This window comes from Cebidichthys violaceus, unplaced genomic scaffold (genome assembly GCF_023349555.1).
Source record: "Cebidichthys violaceus isolate CVI_PGR_0920_01 unplaced genomic scaffold, fCebVio1.0.p SCAF_10, whole genome shotgun sequence".
NCBI lineage: Eukaryota > Metazoa > Chordata > Actinopteri > Perciformes > Stichaeidae > Cebidichthys > Cebidichthys violaceus.
Genome location: NW_027176263.1, coordinates 14,229,162 through 14,247,806, shown reverse-complemented (window position 1 = coordinate 14,247,806; position 18,645 = coordinate 14,229,162). Strand labels below are relative to the sequence as shown.

The following is an 18,645-nucleotide window of genomic DNA, read 5'->3' as shown; positions in this document are numbered from 1 at the left end:
ATTCAGAAAGGAACATCTTGAAGCAAAAAATTCGTCAATTGGGACGGAGGTGGAGTTTGGAGGGAGTTCTTGTAGTGGACGAAGAATGGCGTGAGTGCTGCAGGGCACTGTTGAGATTTCTTAAAGAAACGGGATTAGACCGTAGAATTTAGTTGTTAGCAGGTGTTGATTAGGTAAATATTATTAGTAGTATTATGTATTTATTTATTTATGTGTTTGAATTTATTTATTTATTTATTTATTTATTTATTTATTTATTTTATTTATTTATTTTATTTATTTTTTTTTATTTATTTTTTTTGAACAGTAATGAAACTTTTACTCTGAAACTGCACACTCCGGTACAGTAGGTGGCGGTATGCACCTATTCAAGTTGGTTGCGACCCGCCAATCAAATTTAAAGAAGAAGAAGAACAACAACATTGCGCTAGTTGTGTAAGCGTCCGAGGAGGACAGCAGACAGAACGGTTTCTGCAGACATGTCTCTTCTGCGGTTGTGTGCTCCGGCCAGCAGACTTGTACTGTCCAAGAGTTTATTTACCGAGTCCGTCTATACAGGTTGGTGTGTGTGTGCGTGCTATTAGCTCATGTAGCCTCTTTTTTGTGAGTCAAAGCTACATTTACAAACCTGCTGTTTTAACATGTTAGTGTATTATACGCCCTACAGCGTGTTACATAATGATTACTTAATGGGTAATGTTGTAGCTAAACTTGGATATTCATCAAAGTAACGTTATCAAAGGTAATATCATAGCTGGGCCATAGTGTTAGTCTTTTACCGGGCATTGTGTCCTACATTGTGCCGCTGGCTGCCGACTACTGAGCCAGCTTTTATTCTGAAGTCCCCACCATCCGTGTGGTCTCCCGTGTGTCTCGAGCAGGTTTTTCCCGTGCAGCCAGCGGAGCGGTGAAGGACAAGGAGCCGCTGAAGAAAGCGAAAACTCCGCAGGGTCGGTTTGACGGCCCCGAGGAGGCGAGCCAAGCTGCTCTGCAAAGTGAGAACCAAGAAGGGGGAACTTTTCTGTCTTTTTAATTAAGGCTCAAACTCAGACCCAAAAATCTGAGAATATCAAACAAAACAAATTGCAAAAGGGCGAGAACAAATAAGCAGTATTTCTGTGGGATATGTATTTTCTTCCAATAAATAAATAAAAACAATTCCAATGATTGAGATTAAGTGTGTTAAGTAATGTTAAGCAACCGCTACAGTTCTTCTTTTACTGTGAATGGACACAATAATCATGGAATTCATCTATTTATCTCATTGCGGCCTGTTGGCACTTTAATAGACAAAAACATCATAAAGAATGTCACTAAAACTGGCATTTCTTACAAATTACAGCTTGTTAAAGGTTGTATTGGCAATGGGAAACTAAATGTGTTAAACTAAAAGTGTAGCCTTTGTTGTCCAATTCACATTTCAATAAAAAAATGTTGTTGATTAGCCTGTGGGCATCGGCCACGACAGACAGATCAGTTGTTGTTAGTGGACCTTGAATCCCATATCGGTGTAATCAGTGGCGGGCCGTGTATTTTATACCTGGGCCTTTAGCGCTGTCCTACAACAGTTGAACCACCTCCTGATAACCTCATTATGATGCAGCATGACGGGATGCTTTGTCATTAACGGGCAATGCATAGAGTCAAAATCAATGTAATTAACACAATGACAAGAACAAACTCACAAAAACCAGTCACATATATGTATATGACAACAAAGCAGGTAGAATAAAACCCAAATACCACGATTCAACAGGCCTCTGCACATTCCAGCAAAACTGTGGCGCTAAAATACGCATTCCGCCACACACTCAAGAGCACCATTCAAATATTATTCACATCAGAGAGAACAATATTAACCATGTCATAAAAACGACACAATAGAAAAATGAACACAGTAGTAACGCTACTGCAGATGTTTAAAAAAAAAGTTCACTTACCAAAGCTGCTGTTCATTATTTAAAGACAAAGTCCATCCTCCTTTCTTTGATTACAAAGAGTTTACTGCCACGGTTGTACAGAACATTGTTTCAGTTCCAGCAAGAGGTCCTTCTGGATTCATGGACGCCAGTGATGACAGCCGAGTCTCCCCAGTTGTATTTCTTGAATACGTTTTAATGCGTTTGGGCTAAAAATACTTGTAGACCAGCTAGAAGGCTCCGGCATGTCAAAGAATACGCCCAACATGTCAAACTAAAAGTCTGATTGGTTGAAGACTATGACAATCAACAATATCCTCGTCATTTACTTAAACTGCAATGGGTAATTGTAACTCTGAAGGCCTCCGGGCAGATTTTTTTTGCTTAGAGACAGCATAGGGGCAAAATCTGATTGGATAAAAGCTCTACATAAAACAAGCTGCGCTGGAAGCAACGCAACTGAGGAAGACAGTAGCTATGCAATGAGATAATAAGCTAATGGGAAAAAATATTTAAAATACATGTAGTGTATTTATGAAAATGTATTAAATTATAAAATGTGATTCTGTCTAGGCCAGCTTCTCTGCTGGCCTAGACAGAATCACATTTTATAATATGACCTTGCTGGCCCTGATGGCCCACCACTGGTGTAATTATAATAAAATGTGTATTTGCGTGCATGTATTTATGAAGAATCTGATCCGAATTCCTCATTATATACACACAAGGTTCACATTGTCCCATAGATAAACATGAACTGATCATTTTTACAGTAAATACACTCAGTTGGCAGTTTATTAGATACACCAAGCTAAAACAAATGCAGTGTAATACAAGAGTCCTGCAGTAAATCCTCCACTTGTGATGCTTCTAATGTATCTGGTTGAAACTGTTTTTTAATGCAGCAGTTGTGGGAGGAAAATCATCCTCACTAAAGCAGCATATTTTCAACCTGAACCGTTCTCTTGTCGTCCTCCAGAGTTCCCCGACGACGTGAACCCCGTAACCAAGGAGAAGGGGGGTCCTCGGGGACCAGAGCCCACCCGGTACGGAGACTGGGAAAGGAAGGGCCGGTGCGTCGACTTCTAGTTCCGCACACATACAAAAATCACACCTATGTTATGGAGATGTATATTTTAAACCGTCGCCTGTTTTTGCTGTTCACTCAAGTTTGAGATCAGGTGTGAATGAGGTTTAAACTGTTTCTGATTGTGACTGTATTAATACTAACAGGGAACACGTAGAACTGTCAGCAGACTAATGGACATCTTAATGAAGTAGATCTCGGCAATGTTTAAATGTTAAAATGTTAAAAAGGACAAACATTTGAAGCTCCAAGACATGTTTTGTACATTGATTGTGTTTGACCATGTGAGGTTACCAAAGCAATGTATCAAATAAAACTAAGTTAAAACCAGACATCTGGGGGTTTTTTTCAGAATACTAATACTTTCAAAGACACAAATCCTTTTATTGATAAGTTACAGGATTGTTTTTGTTTTGGGTTACAGCAATATATGAAGATGTATATGCACTTCTTATTTTGTCCGCCAAATAGCAGCATAGAGCCACATCGGCCTGCTGCTGTTTGAAATTGAACTCGTGTTGCCTTCAAATGCTATCAGCAATATTGTAATTTTGTTTATTTTCACCCCGCAAAGCAATACATGTCGTATGAATGACGTGCTCATGCAGTCAGGGTTTCAATGCGAAGAAAAAGCACGAGTCTCTTCGTACGGTCCCTGTCGTAAATGATAAATGTGCTTGCTGCTTGGTTCTAACACTCGTCTTTCAAATAAAGAAGGCTCACGTGTAGTAAATGTAACATTTGCTACATGTCGGGTGTAACTAAATCTCAAGAATACAAAAGTCATGACATAAACGCCTGACAAGACGGAGTTGGAGGAAAAGCCCATGAAGGCAGCACGAAGGACGAGGAAGGGGCAGGGTTAGGCTTCAGCAACAAAGCGGCTGTGAAGCTTCAACAATCGGACGCTCCTAGCTAAGCTAACGGTGTTAAATGTTGTAAGTACTCGCCATTCGTATTGTTCTGACACTGAGGCAGGGCTGTAGCTGCTGCTTGAGCGGGTTGTCAGTCAGCCTGCATGGGTTTTCGGCAATTATCAAACGTTAACGTGGTTGGTCTGACAATTCCAAGTGTCAAACACTTAACTGAGATATTTTATGAAAAGGAAGCTCGGCTTGGTGCATCAAAGGGATGCCGAATTTAAGAGAAGATTCCATAGAATAGCGAAAGGGCTAAAGTTTGATTCTATTGGTTATGAACGGTTGTTGATAAGCAAACACGCATCCAATTACAAGATTTTTGTCAGTAAGTTTTTAATACGTGTTGCACATTTGTTTCCATCTTTGCAAAACCACCAAGCCAGACAATATCATTGCAGCTGGTTACGTTTTCGGTTTGGTTCGTTTTTCAGCAACAAATACTGGACAAATTTGCGTGAAACTTTTAGTGTAAGGGGGTGTAACGTGGGGTCGAGAGGGAACCCGTTACATTCAGGAGCGGGTTGGTATCGGCGCTCTCCGAGTGCCCACCCGCTATTTCGAATCAACGAGTTTTTGACAACGTTACACTGTCAGCTCTGAAGGACTACAAGGGCTCCTCGCTTTGTGTGGGTCACTTGTGTTTGGTGTCACTGCTTTGTTGCCATGGTTTCTCCGACCACTGTCCCCTGTGTTTGACATATTATTAAGTGTGAGGCTCAAACGTATACGAATATCTAATGAGATGTACAGTGCTGCTGTGTTTGGGGCATCATGGGTAATGTGCTTTTGGTGGAGCAGGTTGCCTGTTATTTTCTTGGGATGGATACGTTTGCTGTTGCGAGGATATCCAATATGTATCTAACTTTATATCTTTCTCTGGCAATTTGCGGCCAAAGCAACTACATAGTTCCAGTACTTTTAGACCAAGTATTTAAAGGACACTATTTAGACCTTCATTTTGGGGAAATAAAACACTTACATTTTTCAGGTCTGTAATAATGTGTTTGGGTTTTATTAATAAGTTTCCATTCAAGACAGTTTGTAATCTGGTACTAACTATAGGAACTAAGTATAGATACTGTAATCGCTACAGTATATATGCCCCTGAAAGAAGGTGACCTCAGCATCATTTTAAAGCTGCAGTTGGTAACTTTCATGAAAATAACTTTTCATCTTATTTGCTCAAACGGTCACTATATCCTATCCATGTGACAGTTGATCAGTACACTGAAACATGTATATGAAAACATTTGAGGCTAGAAAAGAAGCACTGCAGTAACAGAATCCTAATCCCATCACATGTCATAATCATCATATTTGACTAGTGCAGCCTAGTTTGAATGTGTCAGACTCCTGGCAGAGGAACCCTTTTTTTTTTTTTTTTTTTAAAGAATATCTGTCTCATGTACTACTCTCAGAATAAGGTGACAGTTTAAACAAATATTACAAAACCATCATTTTATAAAAGTTACCAACTGCAGCTTTTAAAACATCTTCAATGGCGATGCTGCTGAGATCTCTTCTTATAAACTGCAGCCATTGCTGTGGCTGTGCACGTGTGTGTCTGCTGTTGAACAACATGACAAAGATCCAGTTTTATTGTGTATAGCACTATTTATCCCAGCTGTTAGAGAGTGTTCCAGATACACATCAAAGCAAGTTTGTCAATCTTAGGGGTTATTGTTCTGCTGTGGTCTTTAATTGACATTTCCCTCTTAAGTCTAGTGCCACTCTCTCTAGGCCATCACCATGGTAACCAGGCGCACCTATCACAATGTAGAATAGTGTGAGAGAGGTTCACCTACTACCTCATAATCATAAGAGGAATGAGACGGGGAAATGTGTGTTGATCCTGTCATCACTGAGACTAAGTGATAGTTTCTTCCTTTTTTTTAATAAATGGTGGGTGTTTGGTTTGACACACTATAAAGCTGCGATAGTAGTGAACACATGCCCACTGACATCGCTCTGTGTATTCAGATTCAAATGTAGTGTCCTCTCATTGCCATGTTGTCAAGTAGCCCGATGCAGATTTTAGAGCACATTAAATGGGAAGCGATGCCACCGAGAGAACAGAGCACACTTCAGCCTGCTTCAATTATATTCAAACGAGGCAGTAGTCGGTCCGGACAATGGAAGGTGTTGTGCGAAGGCTGTCTCCCTGATCTCTGCAACAACTTGTGTCTTTGTGTGGCTTCAGGGCGGGGTTGGTAGCGCAGCTAATACATGCAAACGTTAGGGGCCAAAGGTTAAGTTCTCAACAGTCACACACCTGCAACCATCCACACCATTTAAAAAAATGTTGTCGCCATCGGGATGTCAACTTGCACGATTACATTGCAAAAGAAAAAGTGCAGTTCTCTAATGACACTCTCAACTACTTTAAAAAAAATCCCTATTATTCTTTCCTTTCACTGGTGCCTGCTGTGTTAAGTTCAGTTTGTTCAATAAAAGAACATTGGAAATAATTTCCTTTAATTTTTTTAATTCAACAAGCCTCAATGTTTTTTTGGCACCGACCCAAATGTGTCTGTTGCGCTGAGTAGATTCAGATTCCTATTCTTGTTTTTGATTAGATCTCTCCTGATTTATATCCGATCGCATGAACTGTATCTTTGTCTTTTGAGATCGGTCACTGTGTCGGATTAGTGTTGGGAATTCTTGCTGGGACTTGTGTGATAAACATGGCGGACTACTCAACCCCGCATGCCATCTTTCACAACCCCTGTGAGGCACATACAAAGCATCAGTGACATGATTTTAGAATATAAATTGAGTTCATGCTCGTTTTAATGTCGACAAGAGTCGCATAACAACGTGGTGTCAGTGCGCTCCGTTGCGCGTTAGTGTTTGAGATCATGTTCATTTTATTTTCCAATTCATATATTTTGAATTATATTGTTTATTTTTTGTAGCTTTTTATATCATTTTGTAACTTCCATCTGGTGATCATTATGTAAACATATCTAAACATTAACATTTTGGTCTAAGTACTATTTCTGCACATTACTGTTTTTGTCAATGCAGTCTGCGGCTTTGCAGAGAGCAAAATATGGGCCTTAGTTCCCCGTCTATGAGGGCAGTCTGACGGCAAGGTAAAGCGGTGAAAATATTCTAAATATAGCATACGCTTAAACTGACCGATTTTTTTTTTTTTTTTTTAAGTGGCTTAAATACAGTTTTTTTCTGCTGCTCCGGTCCTCAGCTGCTTTACCTCGCCGTCAGACAGCCCCTTCCGGTGGAAGCCGTTGTATCGCTCTCTTAAAAGCCACCAGAATCCATTAACAGAAACAGTCATTTTACCTTGCAGAGCACATACAACCTGACTCCACAGAAATCCAAACTAACCCTTTAAGTTATTTCCAAATTCAGCACAGCTAGCGTTGGCTCTCACACTATTCACAAACTTCTTGATTAGCTTTTTGCTGATGCCTGAGTGGGCGTTTCTATTTGACAAACCTGTAAAAGAATGCTGATGGAGTCGAATTTTAAATTCTTAGTAATTTTGTTTTATTTATGGTTTAATGAATGAAAAATCTTCTATTAAGTCCTGTTTCTGATGTTCTGAAGTAATGTATGGAAAACAGAAAAAGTTGGACAGCTCAGCACCTTTTTCTACAAAACATTACGTGAACCATAGCCTCTTGAGTTCTCAATGTGATGCCTCTTGCTGCTCCACCACTGTGGACGGACAGTCACTCTTCCTCGTTGGTGCGGTGAGTGAGGGCAGGTCTGAGCATGCAGTCTTAATGAGATCGGTCAGGTGAGGAGCGAGCGTATCATTTCACTGCCTGGACCTGGCTGTTTAGTGATCCCACAGCAACAGGTCCACTCTCTATGCAACCGGATGTGTGTGTGTGTGTGTGTGTGTGTGTGTGTGTGTGTGTGTGTGTGTGTGTGTGTGTGTGTGTGTGTGTGTGTGTTCCTCTCAGATATGTGTTTATCCGTAACCAATGTTTACAAGGAGTGCGTTATTGATATGATACACACTAAGCTGCACATTTTACAGTGTGAAAATCAGTCAGTGTTCTCTGTTGACACTGTTTCTGTGTGGCTCTACTTTTAGCTCATTGTTTTGGTTTTGCGGAACATTTTTATGAGTTCAGTAACAATAGAGGAGCATTTAGCTGCTTTAGAGCCAGATATTTGAGCAGCTGAAACCAAATCATTTCTTCCCTAATAAGTACTACTTATAAATACTTATACAATGAATTATCAGAATCGGTGGCAGTCAGGTTGGGTCTTAAATTGGCAATCCTTAATATTTCTGTCCTGGTTAATTTCAAATTTCTATTTGAGTAAAAAATTAAATTGAACGAGAAATTAAATTAGCTACGAACATGCCATTTTTCAGATTTTTGTTTTATTTGATAGGGACAGAGCACAGTAAAAAATGCAAGATGGAAATGGACAAGATGGACAAAAAGTGCTAGGCAGGTAACAAAAACAGAGACTTTAGGTGACATAACAATATATATGGTAGATGGACTGTACTTGTATAGTTCTTTTCTAGTCTTTTACTCAAAGTGCTTTAACACTACATGTCACCATTCACACCCGTTCCTACCCTGATGGCAGGGGCTACCATTCAAGGTTCATTTATATACATTCATACACCGCAGGCACAGCTTGCAGGAAAAAATGCATTGTGCTACTAGTTAAGATAAAAGCGATTTACAGTTCTGGTTTGCCTTAAGCCATTGTTTGAGATGGGTTTCAAAAGTGGAATATGTAGAACATTCCCTCATTCCACCTGGTAGCCCATTCCAGTATTTACTCCCTTTTATTGACAGCACAGTTTGTCCAAATGTGCTTCATCTATGTGCCACCTCAAACTTAGCTTATACTGGGCGTAGTGAAGCCGGCGGCGAGGCATGCGCGCCAGAAAATGACGCGATCAATGACGCGCATGTAGGCTCCAAGTGGTCGCAGCGCTTGGTCGTGCACTTCAGAAGTTTTGTAACTTGCCGCGCAATCACGTGACTGTCACAAATAGTTCACTGATAAAAGCACTATTTACATTTCTAGGAATTATACAAAGAAGGCCAATTCACTTTTAAATGCTTTAGAAACAGGAGGTCTTAAAAATCTTAATTTGAGTTTATATTTTGCAGCCAAAGCAAAGCCTTATACATAAATCAATAATTTCTAAGAATTTTAGATTTTGTCCAGTGTTCCATTATGTGTGTATAACATGGAAAAATAACAAAAAATTGCATTTTTTCCCCCCGGAATGTTGCCACAGTTCCTAACACTGCAAATATATACATATTGCAATACTTTTATCAGTGGGCCATAGGCTCAAGTGCCATCATGTTACCTCCTTCAGCGAACAAAGACAATTATTAAAATTGTTGAGATTGTCACTGTAAAGACAGTGACAAATAGGCAACTGTTTGCTAACTTTATATGGGGATAATATGTCATGTTGTGTTTTCAGCTTGCTCTGCTGCCCCCAAGTGGCCATAAAATGAATGTTTCTCATCTTTATGTACTGCGCTTCTTCCCCGTTCCATTACAGTTGTCCTGTGCGTGCCTCAACTCGGCAACATGACGATTGTGCTTGAGAAGACGCCAGATAAAAAACTACGCCACAAGCTTGCAGTTCCTTCAAGGTTCTCGAATGAAACCAAAACAAATTAAATAACGTTTCAATTATTCAAAGCAGAACATTTGTACTTTTTTGTTCTGAAAGTTACGGAATTGTTCTATTCCCTTTAGTTGACAGGACCTTTCTACATTTTACTTTGTCCAATGGAACCCAAGGCACACAGCCCGAGGTGGAAGATGCCTCTCCCAGAGTTTAAACCTGGCAGGAGATGGGCAAGTCCGACTACCAAATACTGGGGAAGAGGCGAGATGGAGAGAGGGAGGGATGGAGGAGAATTGCACAAAAGTGTCACTATGGCTCCCACGTCCAGGTATCTGACCGGCAGTCAGTACGTAACGAGAAAGCCTCTGTTCTCTGCAGAACAACACCCATCTATCTTAAAGAAGACACATCAACAGATGCACACAGAGAAGGTGAGGAGGATTTATTTACTCATTCTGTTTTATTGACTTCTCTTTTTCTTAAAAGTGGAGGGGTGTAATATTTGTGAAAAAACTTGTATTTATTTTCTGAGATTATAAAGTAAGAGATTTACGAGAAAGACATTTTCTGAGATTGAAGTGGTAAATTTTCGAAAGAAATTTAATAAAAAAATGTGAACGTTCTCCAAGTTTATAAAGTCAGAAATTAACAAGAAAAAAAACAACCTCTATTTAAAAAAATGTTTTGTCAAGGAACCTCCACTCTTCACTTTACAAGCCAGCTGTCACTCATGTCTCCAAAATCCAGCACCTCCACGGTATCAGTCTAGACATATGCAATATCTGTTTATAGCACCTCAAGTATTCAGTCTCAGATCGTTTTGTCTCGCAAAAAAATTACCTCATAATCTCAGAGAATAGCCAATTCTTTTTTTTTGATTTCTCTTAATATTACCCCCCTCCCATAGTCATTTATTTATGTATTACCTACCATGGCCCTAATATGCCATTGTAGTTTTTCTCGTAAACTTACAATTTTTTCTGATGAATAATTCCAAATCTTTCTTAAATTTTAACTTCATTGTGGATTTTTTTTTTTTTCTGTCCTATTTTTTTTCACGTTAGTCCAAAAATGTTGTAATAATCAGACAGCATCAGTCTAAATGTTCTACTCTGTGTTCAGTCTAAATTAAAACATTGTAAATATTTTGAACTGTGCGTTGTTCAAAAACAGACAGCAGATTTCTATAATAAATGATGTGTATGAGGAAATGTATCAGTGGATTCACTGATGAGACTTCAACAGGGAGACTGTGGCTAAGTGGAGAGCAGGACCGCCTTTCAATCAGAGGTTTGATCCCCGGCTCCTGCTCCACTAGTCTCATGAGCAAGACACTTAACCCCAAAATTGCTCCCATAGCTGTGCCTACGGTGTATAGATAGATACTGAATTGTAAGTCGCTTTGGATAAAAGTGTCTGCTAAATGACTGTAATGTAATGTAATGTAACAGCAGAGTCAGTTCAAACATCCATCAGTGAGAACGCTCTTCTTCTTACAAGACATTACTGTTGAGCTGAACCGAACTGTCCCGTCTGAGTAGAGCCATTACAGAACTTTTACATAACTGAGTCTTTAACAGACAGCAATGTTCCAGTGTCATGTTTTAATTCTGTCAGTTTACTGCTTCGTAGGAGAAACAGTTGTGTGTTGGCAGAAGAGAAGATGACCTGCAACGTGCTGAAGCAAATATCTTGACTAGACCAAGATCAGAGCTGACCCCAGAGAGCTTCAGCCTCTCTCACAGTGACATCTCTAGAACAGACACAGGCTTACCCCTGGGGGTCTCGGATCTCAGGGCCAGGCTGCACCAAAGAGAACCCACTTTTGAATCACCCTACCCCGGCAGCAGATCAGCTCAGCGGAGCCTCTCCAACTCCCTCCTGGAGGTCCAGAGACTGAACCCTCCTTGCAGGCCGCAGCTGAATTCCACTGTCCTGTATCCTACCTACACCCCTCGCTCGACGCACTCCAGGCAACGCCAGACCCAGCCCAGCTCTTCTAGGGGAGACATAAAAGGACTTCCAATGTCCTCGCATCAGGCGAACTACTGGGCCTGTGCCATCCCCAAAGTTTTGCCTCCATCTCCAGACAGACACTCTGCAGGCTGGGACCCAAACAGGGAGTACCAGGCCCTGCTGGACTACACCTACCCTCTGAGACCAGGACAGGTGGTCTTTGAGGGGGACAGCTCCAAGCTCCGGGGAGACTCACTCCTTCAAACAGACTCCAACCTGCAGGACTCGGGGATCGAACTGGACCAACTTTGTAGCTCCACCAGCCTGTCAGGGTTGGACTTTTCTCTCAGCGCGTGTCACGAGTCACCTGACCCACAGGGGCTGAACAAATCCTCAGATGGTCCAGACCCCATGGGTCTGTCCCTGGACAGTTTGGACTGCAGTAAGAATGGAGGTGGGATTAGTCGGTTTGACGGTCGCTCCTCCACCTCCACTGCTTTCCCCCGCTCCGCCAGCATTCACCCGCTGTCCAGGTGTGTGTGCAGGGAAGTGGACGAGGAGTTCTGGCCACTTCCGGATCAGATAGAGGAACTGCAGCTGCTGTCCAGACGGGTCAGTACTGAAGGACACTCTTCACTGAAGGACCACGCTGGTGCCTTAAACCATTCACTCTAAATCACTCATACTTTGCATTATTGATGATCTTTTTCTAAAGAGTACATTTTTAGATTGCTTTCATTTCCACATGGTCTGAAAATCCACCTGCAAAGACGGAAGTACTGGTTTGTGTAGTGGTAACCTATATACAGTATGTAATGTGTGTGTGTGTGTGTGTGTGTGTGTGTGTGTGTGTGTGTGTGTGTGTGTGTATATATATATATATATGTGTATATATATATATGTATATATGTGTGTATATATATATATATATATATATATATATATATATATATATATATATATATACACACTTTTTTTCATTTAATTTATTTTGAATATATAAAGAAAGAAAGAAAGAAAAGAAAAAATAATGTAATTGTGAAGAGTGTGTGCGTGCATGTGTGTGCGTGTGAAAGTAAGCATGGGCTTGTGTTTGTTCAGGGATATTGGCTTATACACCTGCAGTAACTCCTGCGCAATGGTAATGCTACAAGTCCCCATGAGTGAAAACAACTATAAATGTAATATAACAGCTAAAACAAAAAAGATATGAACAATGATGCATAAAAAAAAAAAAGTTACAAAACAGCAATTAGATTTTCTTTTAGCCACCTTTTGAAATATATATATACACAAGCATTTTAACAATATATAGAAGATATTTGGATTAAAGAAAGTTCTGTATTGTCACGTTTCCTGTTTTTAATGGCTCGGATAAATGTCCTTCACTTCATATTAGAAGGAGCATGTGTAGAGCTGTCCTCACCACCCGCTGTGTATGAATGTGGAAATTTTGGACACATTATCAGCTCTTTAAACAAAAGCACACTTCATGTACAGTTAAACTCAATAGCAGAGAGACAGACGGACACAGCGGATCAGTGTTTTTCAGCTTTAATGTTCAACAGTTATTGCGTTTTCTCATGCTAAAGGCAGAGTGTTTGGTCCATGTGTACAGGTGAGGGAGGTGACGGCCCAGCTGAGCCGGCCTGTCACAACCAGCAGGGAGTCTCTGGAACAAGGCACCACCTCCATCCTGTCCTCCATCACCCTGCCTGAGAAACGGGAGGCTGAAGACAGAGAGGAGGCGGCTACAGTCGAGGAGCTGACGGGCGGCAATCAAGACACAGATGAAGGAAAAGATGAAACGGGCAGAGAGGACAGGAGAGCTGCTCAGACCGGTATGATAGAGACTTTATTCCAGTTTCAGTAATGAACAGGTGTAATTTAAATCTTTGTAATAAGGAACATTATTAGCACTGAGATTTTCGCCTATACTGTCGAATGGGTAAATAATTGTGCCATTGGCTTATACTAACCTCTATTGGGTAAGCATTGGTGGAGGATACATATGGAAAATACATTATGTATGCGTGTCTGTGTATATATATTTATAGATATTTGTATATGTTGTAATATATACGTATCTATTTGTATATATATATGTATGTAGTTGTATATGTACATTTGTATATATAAGTGTGTGTATATGTATGTATATATACGTGTCTATATATGTGTGTGTGTGTGTGTGTGTGTGTGTGTGTGTGTGTGTGTGTGTGTGTGTGTGTGTGTGTGTGTGTGTGTGTGTGTGTGTATACAGTGTATATATATATATTTATTTATTTATTTATTTTTTCACTCAAATTCCTTTACATTTTTAATTTGTTTTCCAGTCCAGAAAGCATAAGTGACCCTCGATCATTATTGAACCACAACAGTGCAACTGGGCTCTAAATATTTTGGGTAGCCATTTTTCTTTCGGCCCTCTGCAGTCTATTGAAGAGGTTTAAACTGTGATTTGTTCAGCTGTATATTCCAATAGTGCTAACCCTACACCAACCCTCTATTTCTATTGTGACCTTTTATGAGCTTTGTTTAAAGCAACAAACCGGTTAAAATGTCAGCTTGTTGTAGGCTTTATTGTGCACTTAACACTGAAACATAAATAGGAACAGATTCCTGTCTGCACACATTTTGATGCTTAGCTTCCTTATTCTTTAACCAATGACTGGTGATTCCTTCTATTCTTATTCAGTTGTCAGAGGGATCTTTGTCTCTTTCAGTCGTTAGTCCAGTTGGACCATTGTACAGCTTTTTGTTCTCTATGTACAAAACAAACCAACATCAATCTGTAAAGAGGACTTTCTACAAGCTAAAAGCATTAAAAAATATCGAGTCATCCCCTCAAACATCTGACTGTAATGTATCAAGCTTTTGTGGATTGTTTTGATTTTGTTTGCCCAGGTTTGGAGAAATCTGTCTCTGAGGTGTCTGCCTCCACCTGCAGGCAAATGGAGTTGAGTTTGTGGTGCTTTACAGCGCTGAAAAATGTCACCTTAAAAAAAAATTACACGATCTGTCTCCTGTCCATCAGCAGCTGATCACAGGGACTCCGAGACAGTGAGAAGGACTTCTGAAGCCTGGGTAGAGCCTGTAGGAGGGGGACTGAGTCCATCCAGTCTCAGGGAGGTGGAGGTTTTGGCGGAGCAGCTGTGCGGCCTCACTCTGCCCGGCGGCCGGACGAGCAGTCGGGACGGCTGGGAGCAAAGTGACTCCCTGATGCAACACATCCAGGTAGAGGCACGATCTGACCTTCCAGACAATAGCGTGACTGCAGTACTCCATACAAATGACTGTGTGTGTGTGTGTGTGTGTGTGTGTGTGTGTGTGTGTGTGTGTGTGTGTGTGTGTGTGTGTGTGTGTGTGTGTGTGTGTGTGTGTGTGTGTTCTTGTGTGTGTGTGTGTGTGTGTGTGTGTGTGTGTGTGTGTGTTTTCCAGGTCTTCTGCTCACACCTGGAGCAGCTCATCCAGCAGCTATACACAGTGTCAGAGAAGATGGAGCTGCTGGCTGCGCCCACGGTGGACATAGACAGCGTGAAGTCGTCTCTGGCTGAGTATCAGGTGAAGACGGAGCCTCAAGGCCCTGTTGTACTTCAGAACGGATGCAAAACAGAAGCACAAAACGTGTGCTTCTTTTTTTTTAAACCACTGTGGATGTCTGCTTAGGTGGCCACACATTTCGTGAGTGATTTCATCTGTGGGTTTGCTGTATATGAAAAAAAAACTAAATCTTGGTTTGTCTTTCTTTTTTTTTGTCTGTGTTGTATTGTGCTGATGCAGTCAGCCAATCACAGTCCACCCTGAAACAAAATAAGGTGTTGTTTTTGACTTTCAATGAAATTCAGCGACTTTGAGTGTTAAGTGTGAGAATGCGTTCATTATTTATAGACTGTATAAAAGAACATCATCATCGTCATCGCAGCATCACTCATTGGTTTGTGGACTGCCGTTTTGAAGCATTGAGGTTGGCGATTTTGCCATCGCCATTTGGGATTACGGCTGTTGCCATGTTCATTTTTTGCAACCGAGGAACAGAAGTTACCATATTTGGATTGTGGAGGAGAGACGTAAAGACGCCATATACATCTTTGGTAGTGGCAGCAACCCGTCAATCACAGTAAGCCTGCCCTAAAGCACACTTTTCTTTATGGTCTATTTAAGTCTAAATAGACCATAATTTACTAAATTAACATCCTGTTGTATTGAAGAAGGCTTGAAACTAGAGGCTCAAGAGGAAGATCGGGTCGTACTTAAATCAGAGGATTGACGGTTCAATCCCCGGCTCCACCATATCGATGTGTCCTTGGGCAAGATACTTCACAAGTCCATTTAACATTTTACCAAAATATTGTGCACTTTTGCCGTGGTCAGACACAGAGATGCACACACACTCACACAAGACCAATTTTTTTATCTACAGGCGGAGATAATGATCAATAAAAGCAACACGGATTTGGACATTACAGTTTATTAACATTCAAAACGTACAAAAATATGCTCTCCTCAAAGCCACAAGACTCCAGTCAAACAGTAATTTTACCTTGCTGATCATTGTAAAAACCACTTCATTCATACTTTATAGAAACAAAGTAAAACTAATCAAAACAATCTGTTCAATCACCAACTCTGGTTTTGTTCAATATATATATATATATATATATATATATATATATATATATATATATATATATATATATATATATATACCCTTGATTCACCAAGTTAGAAACAGCCTTTTATATGCACTCCTCAAACCTACCTGACTCCATTGACAGAAACAGTAACTTTACTGTTTGTTGTATGAAAAAAAAACTTAATTCAAACTAAACAGAAACAAAATAGAAACTAAGTAACAGATATTAAAAAAGTAACCACCGTAAAATGTTCACCTTTTACTAACATTGTTTTCCGTGGCATTTGTGATGTCGAACATGACAAAACAAAAACGGGAAGGGAGTCTTTTAAGTGGGTTTTCCCATGTTTAAATAAATCTGTGTATAAGCACTAATCTCGGTGGGAAAAGGGTATAAATGTGTGTGTCGTGTTCATTACATTGGAAAAGAAAAGTGTTTTCCTCATCAAACCCAACCCTACTTAGTGAGTTGATAAACTGTAACAGTTGTCACTTGCTTCATGCACATTCTGTTCTGCTGACGGTGAAATGTGACGCTTCTCGTTGTCAGAGTTTTCAGAGAGAAGTGAGCAGCCACCAGCCCCTGACCTCCTGTGTTCTGCACACCGGACGGCTTCTCCTCAGCTGCATCAACAACACGTCTCCACGTCAGTCTGCTCACTCGCTGAAGTCATTGTGAACAAACACGTCACCCCATCTTTTTTTCTCATGATGCTCTTTTTTGCATTATTTTTCTTCCTCTCTCTCTCTCTCTGTCTCTGTCTCTGTGTTTCCAGTTTTAAGAGACACCCTGCTGTTGATCGAGAGGCGGTGTGGAGCTCTGGAGACACACACCGAGCACTTCTTCTCCTCCATCCTGTCCGCCATGGACAGCCTCACCCGGCCAGGTCCAATCCAGCAGAGCAGAAGGGAGGACCCGGGCCCTGTGGGGGTCCAGGGGTCGACTTTGTGAACAGACTGCAGGTCTGAGTGGGACAGACTGTCAGACACTGCTGCAGTAAAATGAGAGATTTTCTAAAGGGACTTTGGTGCTCGGAAACACTACCGTTTCTGTCCACAGGACTGCCAAAATCAATACAAAATGGAAGTTCCTCGTAGGAGCTTTAAAGTCAAAATAAGAACATGGAATTAATAATTGACAATTTGGATTGTACGTTTATTAATGTATCATTTATCCCAACACTTTCTAATAGCGTTTTCAAAAATGGATAACTATCGTGGTGGCCCACTCCTGTGAAATCAGACAATCAATATTTTGAGGACATGAACTGGCCTGCATACACTCAGTCAGTCTGATCTCTGATCAGTTGGCAGGTTACAGTCATACAGCACGTGCTGTTCTGAATGATGTGGCTACTTAAGATCTGAATTTGTAGAACCTTATTTTTCTCACAGGGATCAATGACTTTCTATCAGCTGGTTTAACAGGACAGGTGGTCACTGTCCACATGTCCAACATAACACACACAGCCGTGTGATCCGTTTTCACTCATTCCAATGTTATGAGTTCTAATGTTAACAAATATTTTTGAAGACTCAGTTCACCCTCTGGCTACAAGTGTTTCTGAGGTTTCTGCCTCCACCACAAAACAATGGAAATGAATGGAAGTCAGTATTGAAAAATGATCCACTGTATAATTTGTTCCATAATCTGTGTGCTATTACTGTCACTGTCGTGGCTTGATACATCTGCTTAAGTTTTTGGTGATTTGGGTAAACTTATCTACTAAAAAAGCCTTTAGAAAACCTCAAAAGTTCAAAGTTTTCACAATACTGTATTTCTATCATAGTCATTAAATGAAGCGGAGTGTTTTAAATTGTGTTTTGTGCGTTTGCTGTGTGTGCTGTCTGGTATAGTCATTTAGAGGAAACTGGAAAGGTTGCTGCACTGACAAGCCAATCAGGTTAAACTATTTTATGATTTCAAAGACTTTGGCATTTTTTGTATTAATGCTAATTATGAGGGAAAGCAGCCGCTCATGTTTCCAGATGGAATCTTGGTGTTGGGGATGGAGAATGTCGACAAGGCCATCAATGTTATGTCATCGGAACAGTTCATGAGTGTGGAAAGAGCGCACAAGCGTTCATGTGAAGAGAGGGATAACGAAGCTTACTGATTAGATAATTCCAACCCAGAGAGGGAAAAAGAAGCTTGTCGCATAAGTGGAGGTCGTGAATGAGAGAGCGGCAGTCAATGTAGAAAGATGGTACGGAACGTCCACATTAAACCAGACGTCACAGCCCTGAGGTATGACGGCACTAAGGTGGAGATCGTGGACCATGAAGCATATGCTCAGTGTCTTCTAGCGATGCGCCCCTGTAGAGGTCGGTTGACAAGGCAAACGCTCCTGGTCCCACTCAGTACAACCCATTACCTCATATATGAGTAAATCGCACCACACAACCTGGGGCTAGCTGCCGGGGCCGTCAAAGGAGCTCCCTCGGTGATCCATAGCAGGAGAACTAGATGTCAACACAGGCAGGAAGACGTGGAGCAGTGTAGGGACAGGGGTGGGACCAAGTCCTTGTTTTGC

The 18,645-nt window shown here is 40.9% G+C and overlaps 2 protein-coding genes across 3 annotated transcripts; both read left to right on the top strand.

The window, feature by feature from the left end:
* Positions 1-403: 403 nt before the first annotated feature.
* On the top strand, positions 404-3,338 carry sdhaf4 (succinate dehydrogenase complex assembly factor 4). The gene is made up of 3 exons (XM_068718211.1): positions 404-558; positions 882-995; positions 2,899-3,338. Exons 1-3 carry the CDS (start codon positions 480-482, stop codon positions 3,006-3,008), a joined length of 303 nt encoding a protein of 100 aa, XP_068574312.1. The 5' UTR covers positions 404-479; the 3' UTR covers positions 3,009-3,338.
* A 527-nt stretch (positions 3,339-3,865) lies between these two features.
* On the top strand, positions 3,866-17,928 carry cep68 (centrosomal protein 68). Of its 2 annotated transcripts, none has more exons than XM_068726853.1 (9): positions 3,866-3,944; positions 9,448-9,541; positions 9,648-9,950; positions 11,152-12,087; positions 13,094-13,316; positions 14,516-14,712; positions 14,917-15,039; positions 16,662-16,758; positions 16,888-17,928. In XM_068726853.1, exons 3-9 carry the CDS (start codon positions 9,681-9,683, stop codon positions 17,061-17,063), a joined length of 2,022 nt encoding a protein of 673 aa, XP_068582954.1. In that variant the 5' UTR covers positions 3,866-3,944; positions 9,448-9,541; positions 9,648-9,680; the 3' UTR covers positions 17,064-17,928. The 2 variants fall into 2 exon arrangements, with proteins under 2 accessions (XP_068582954.1, XP_068582948.1); XM_068726847.1 differs by having other exon boundaries at positions 14,513-14,712.
* The last annotated feature ends 717 nt before the right edge of the window (positions 17,929-18,645 follow it).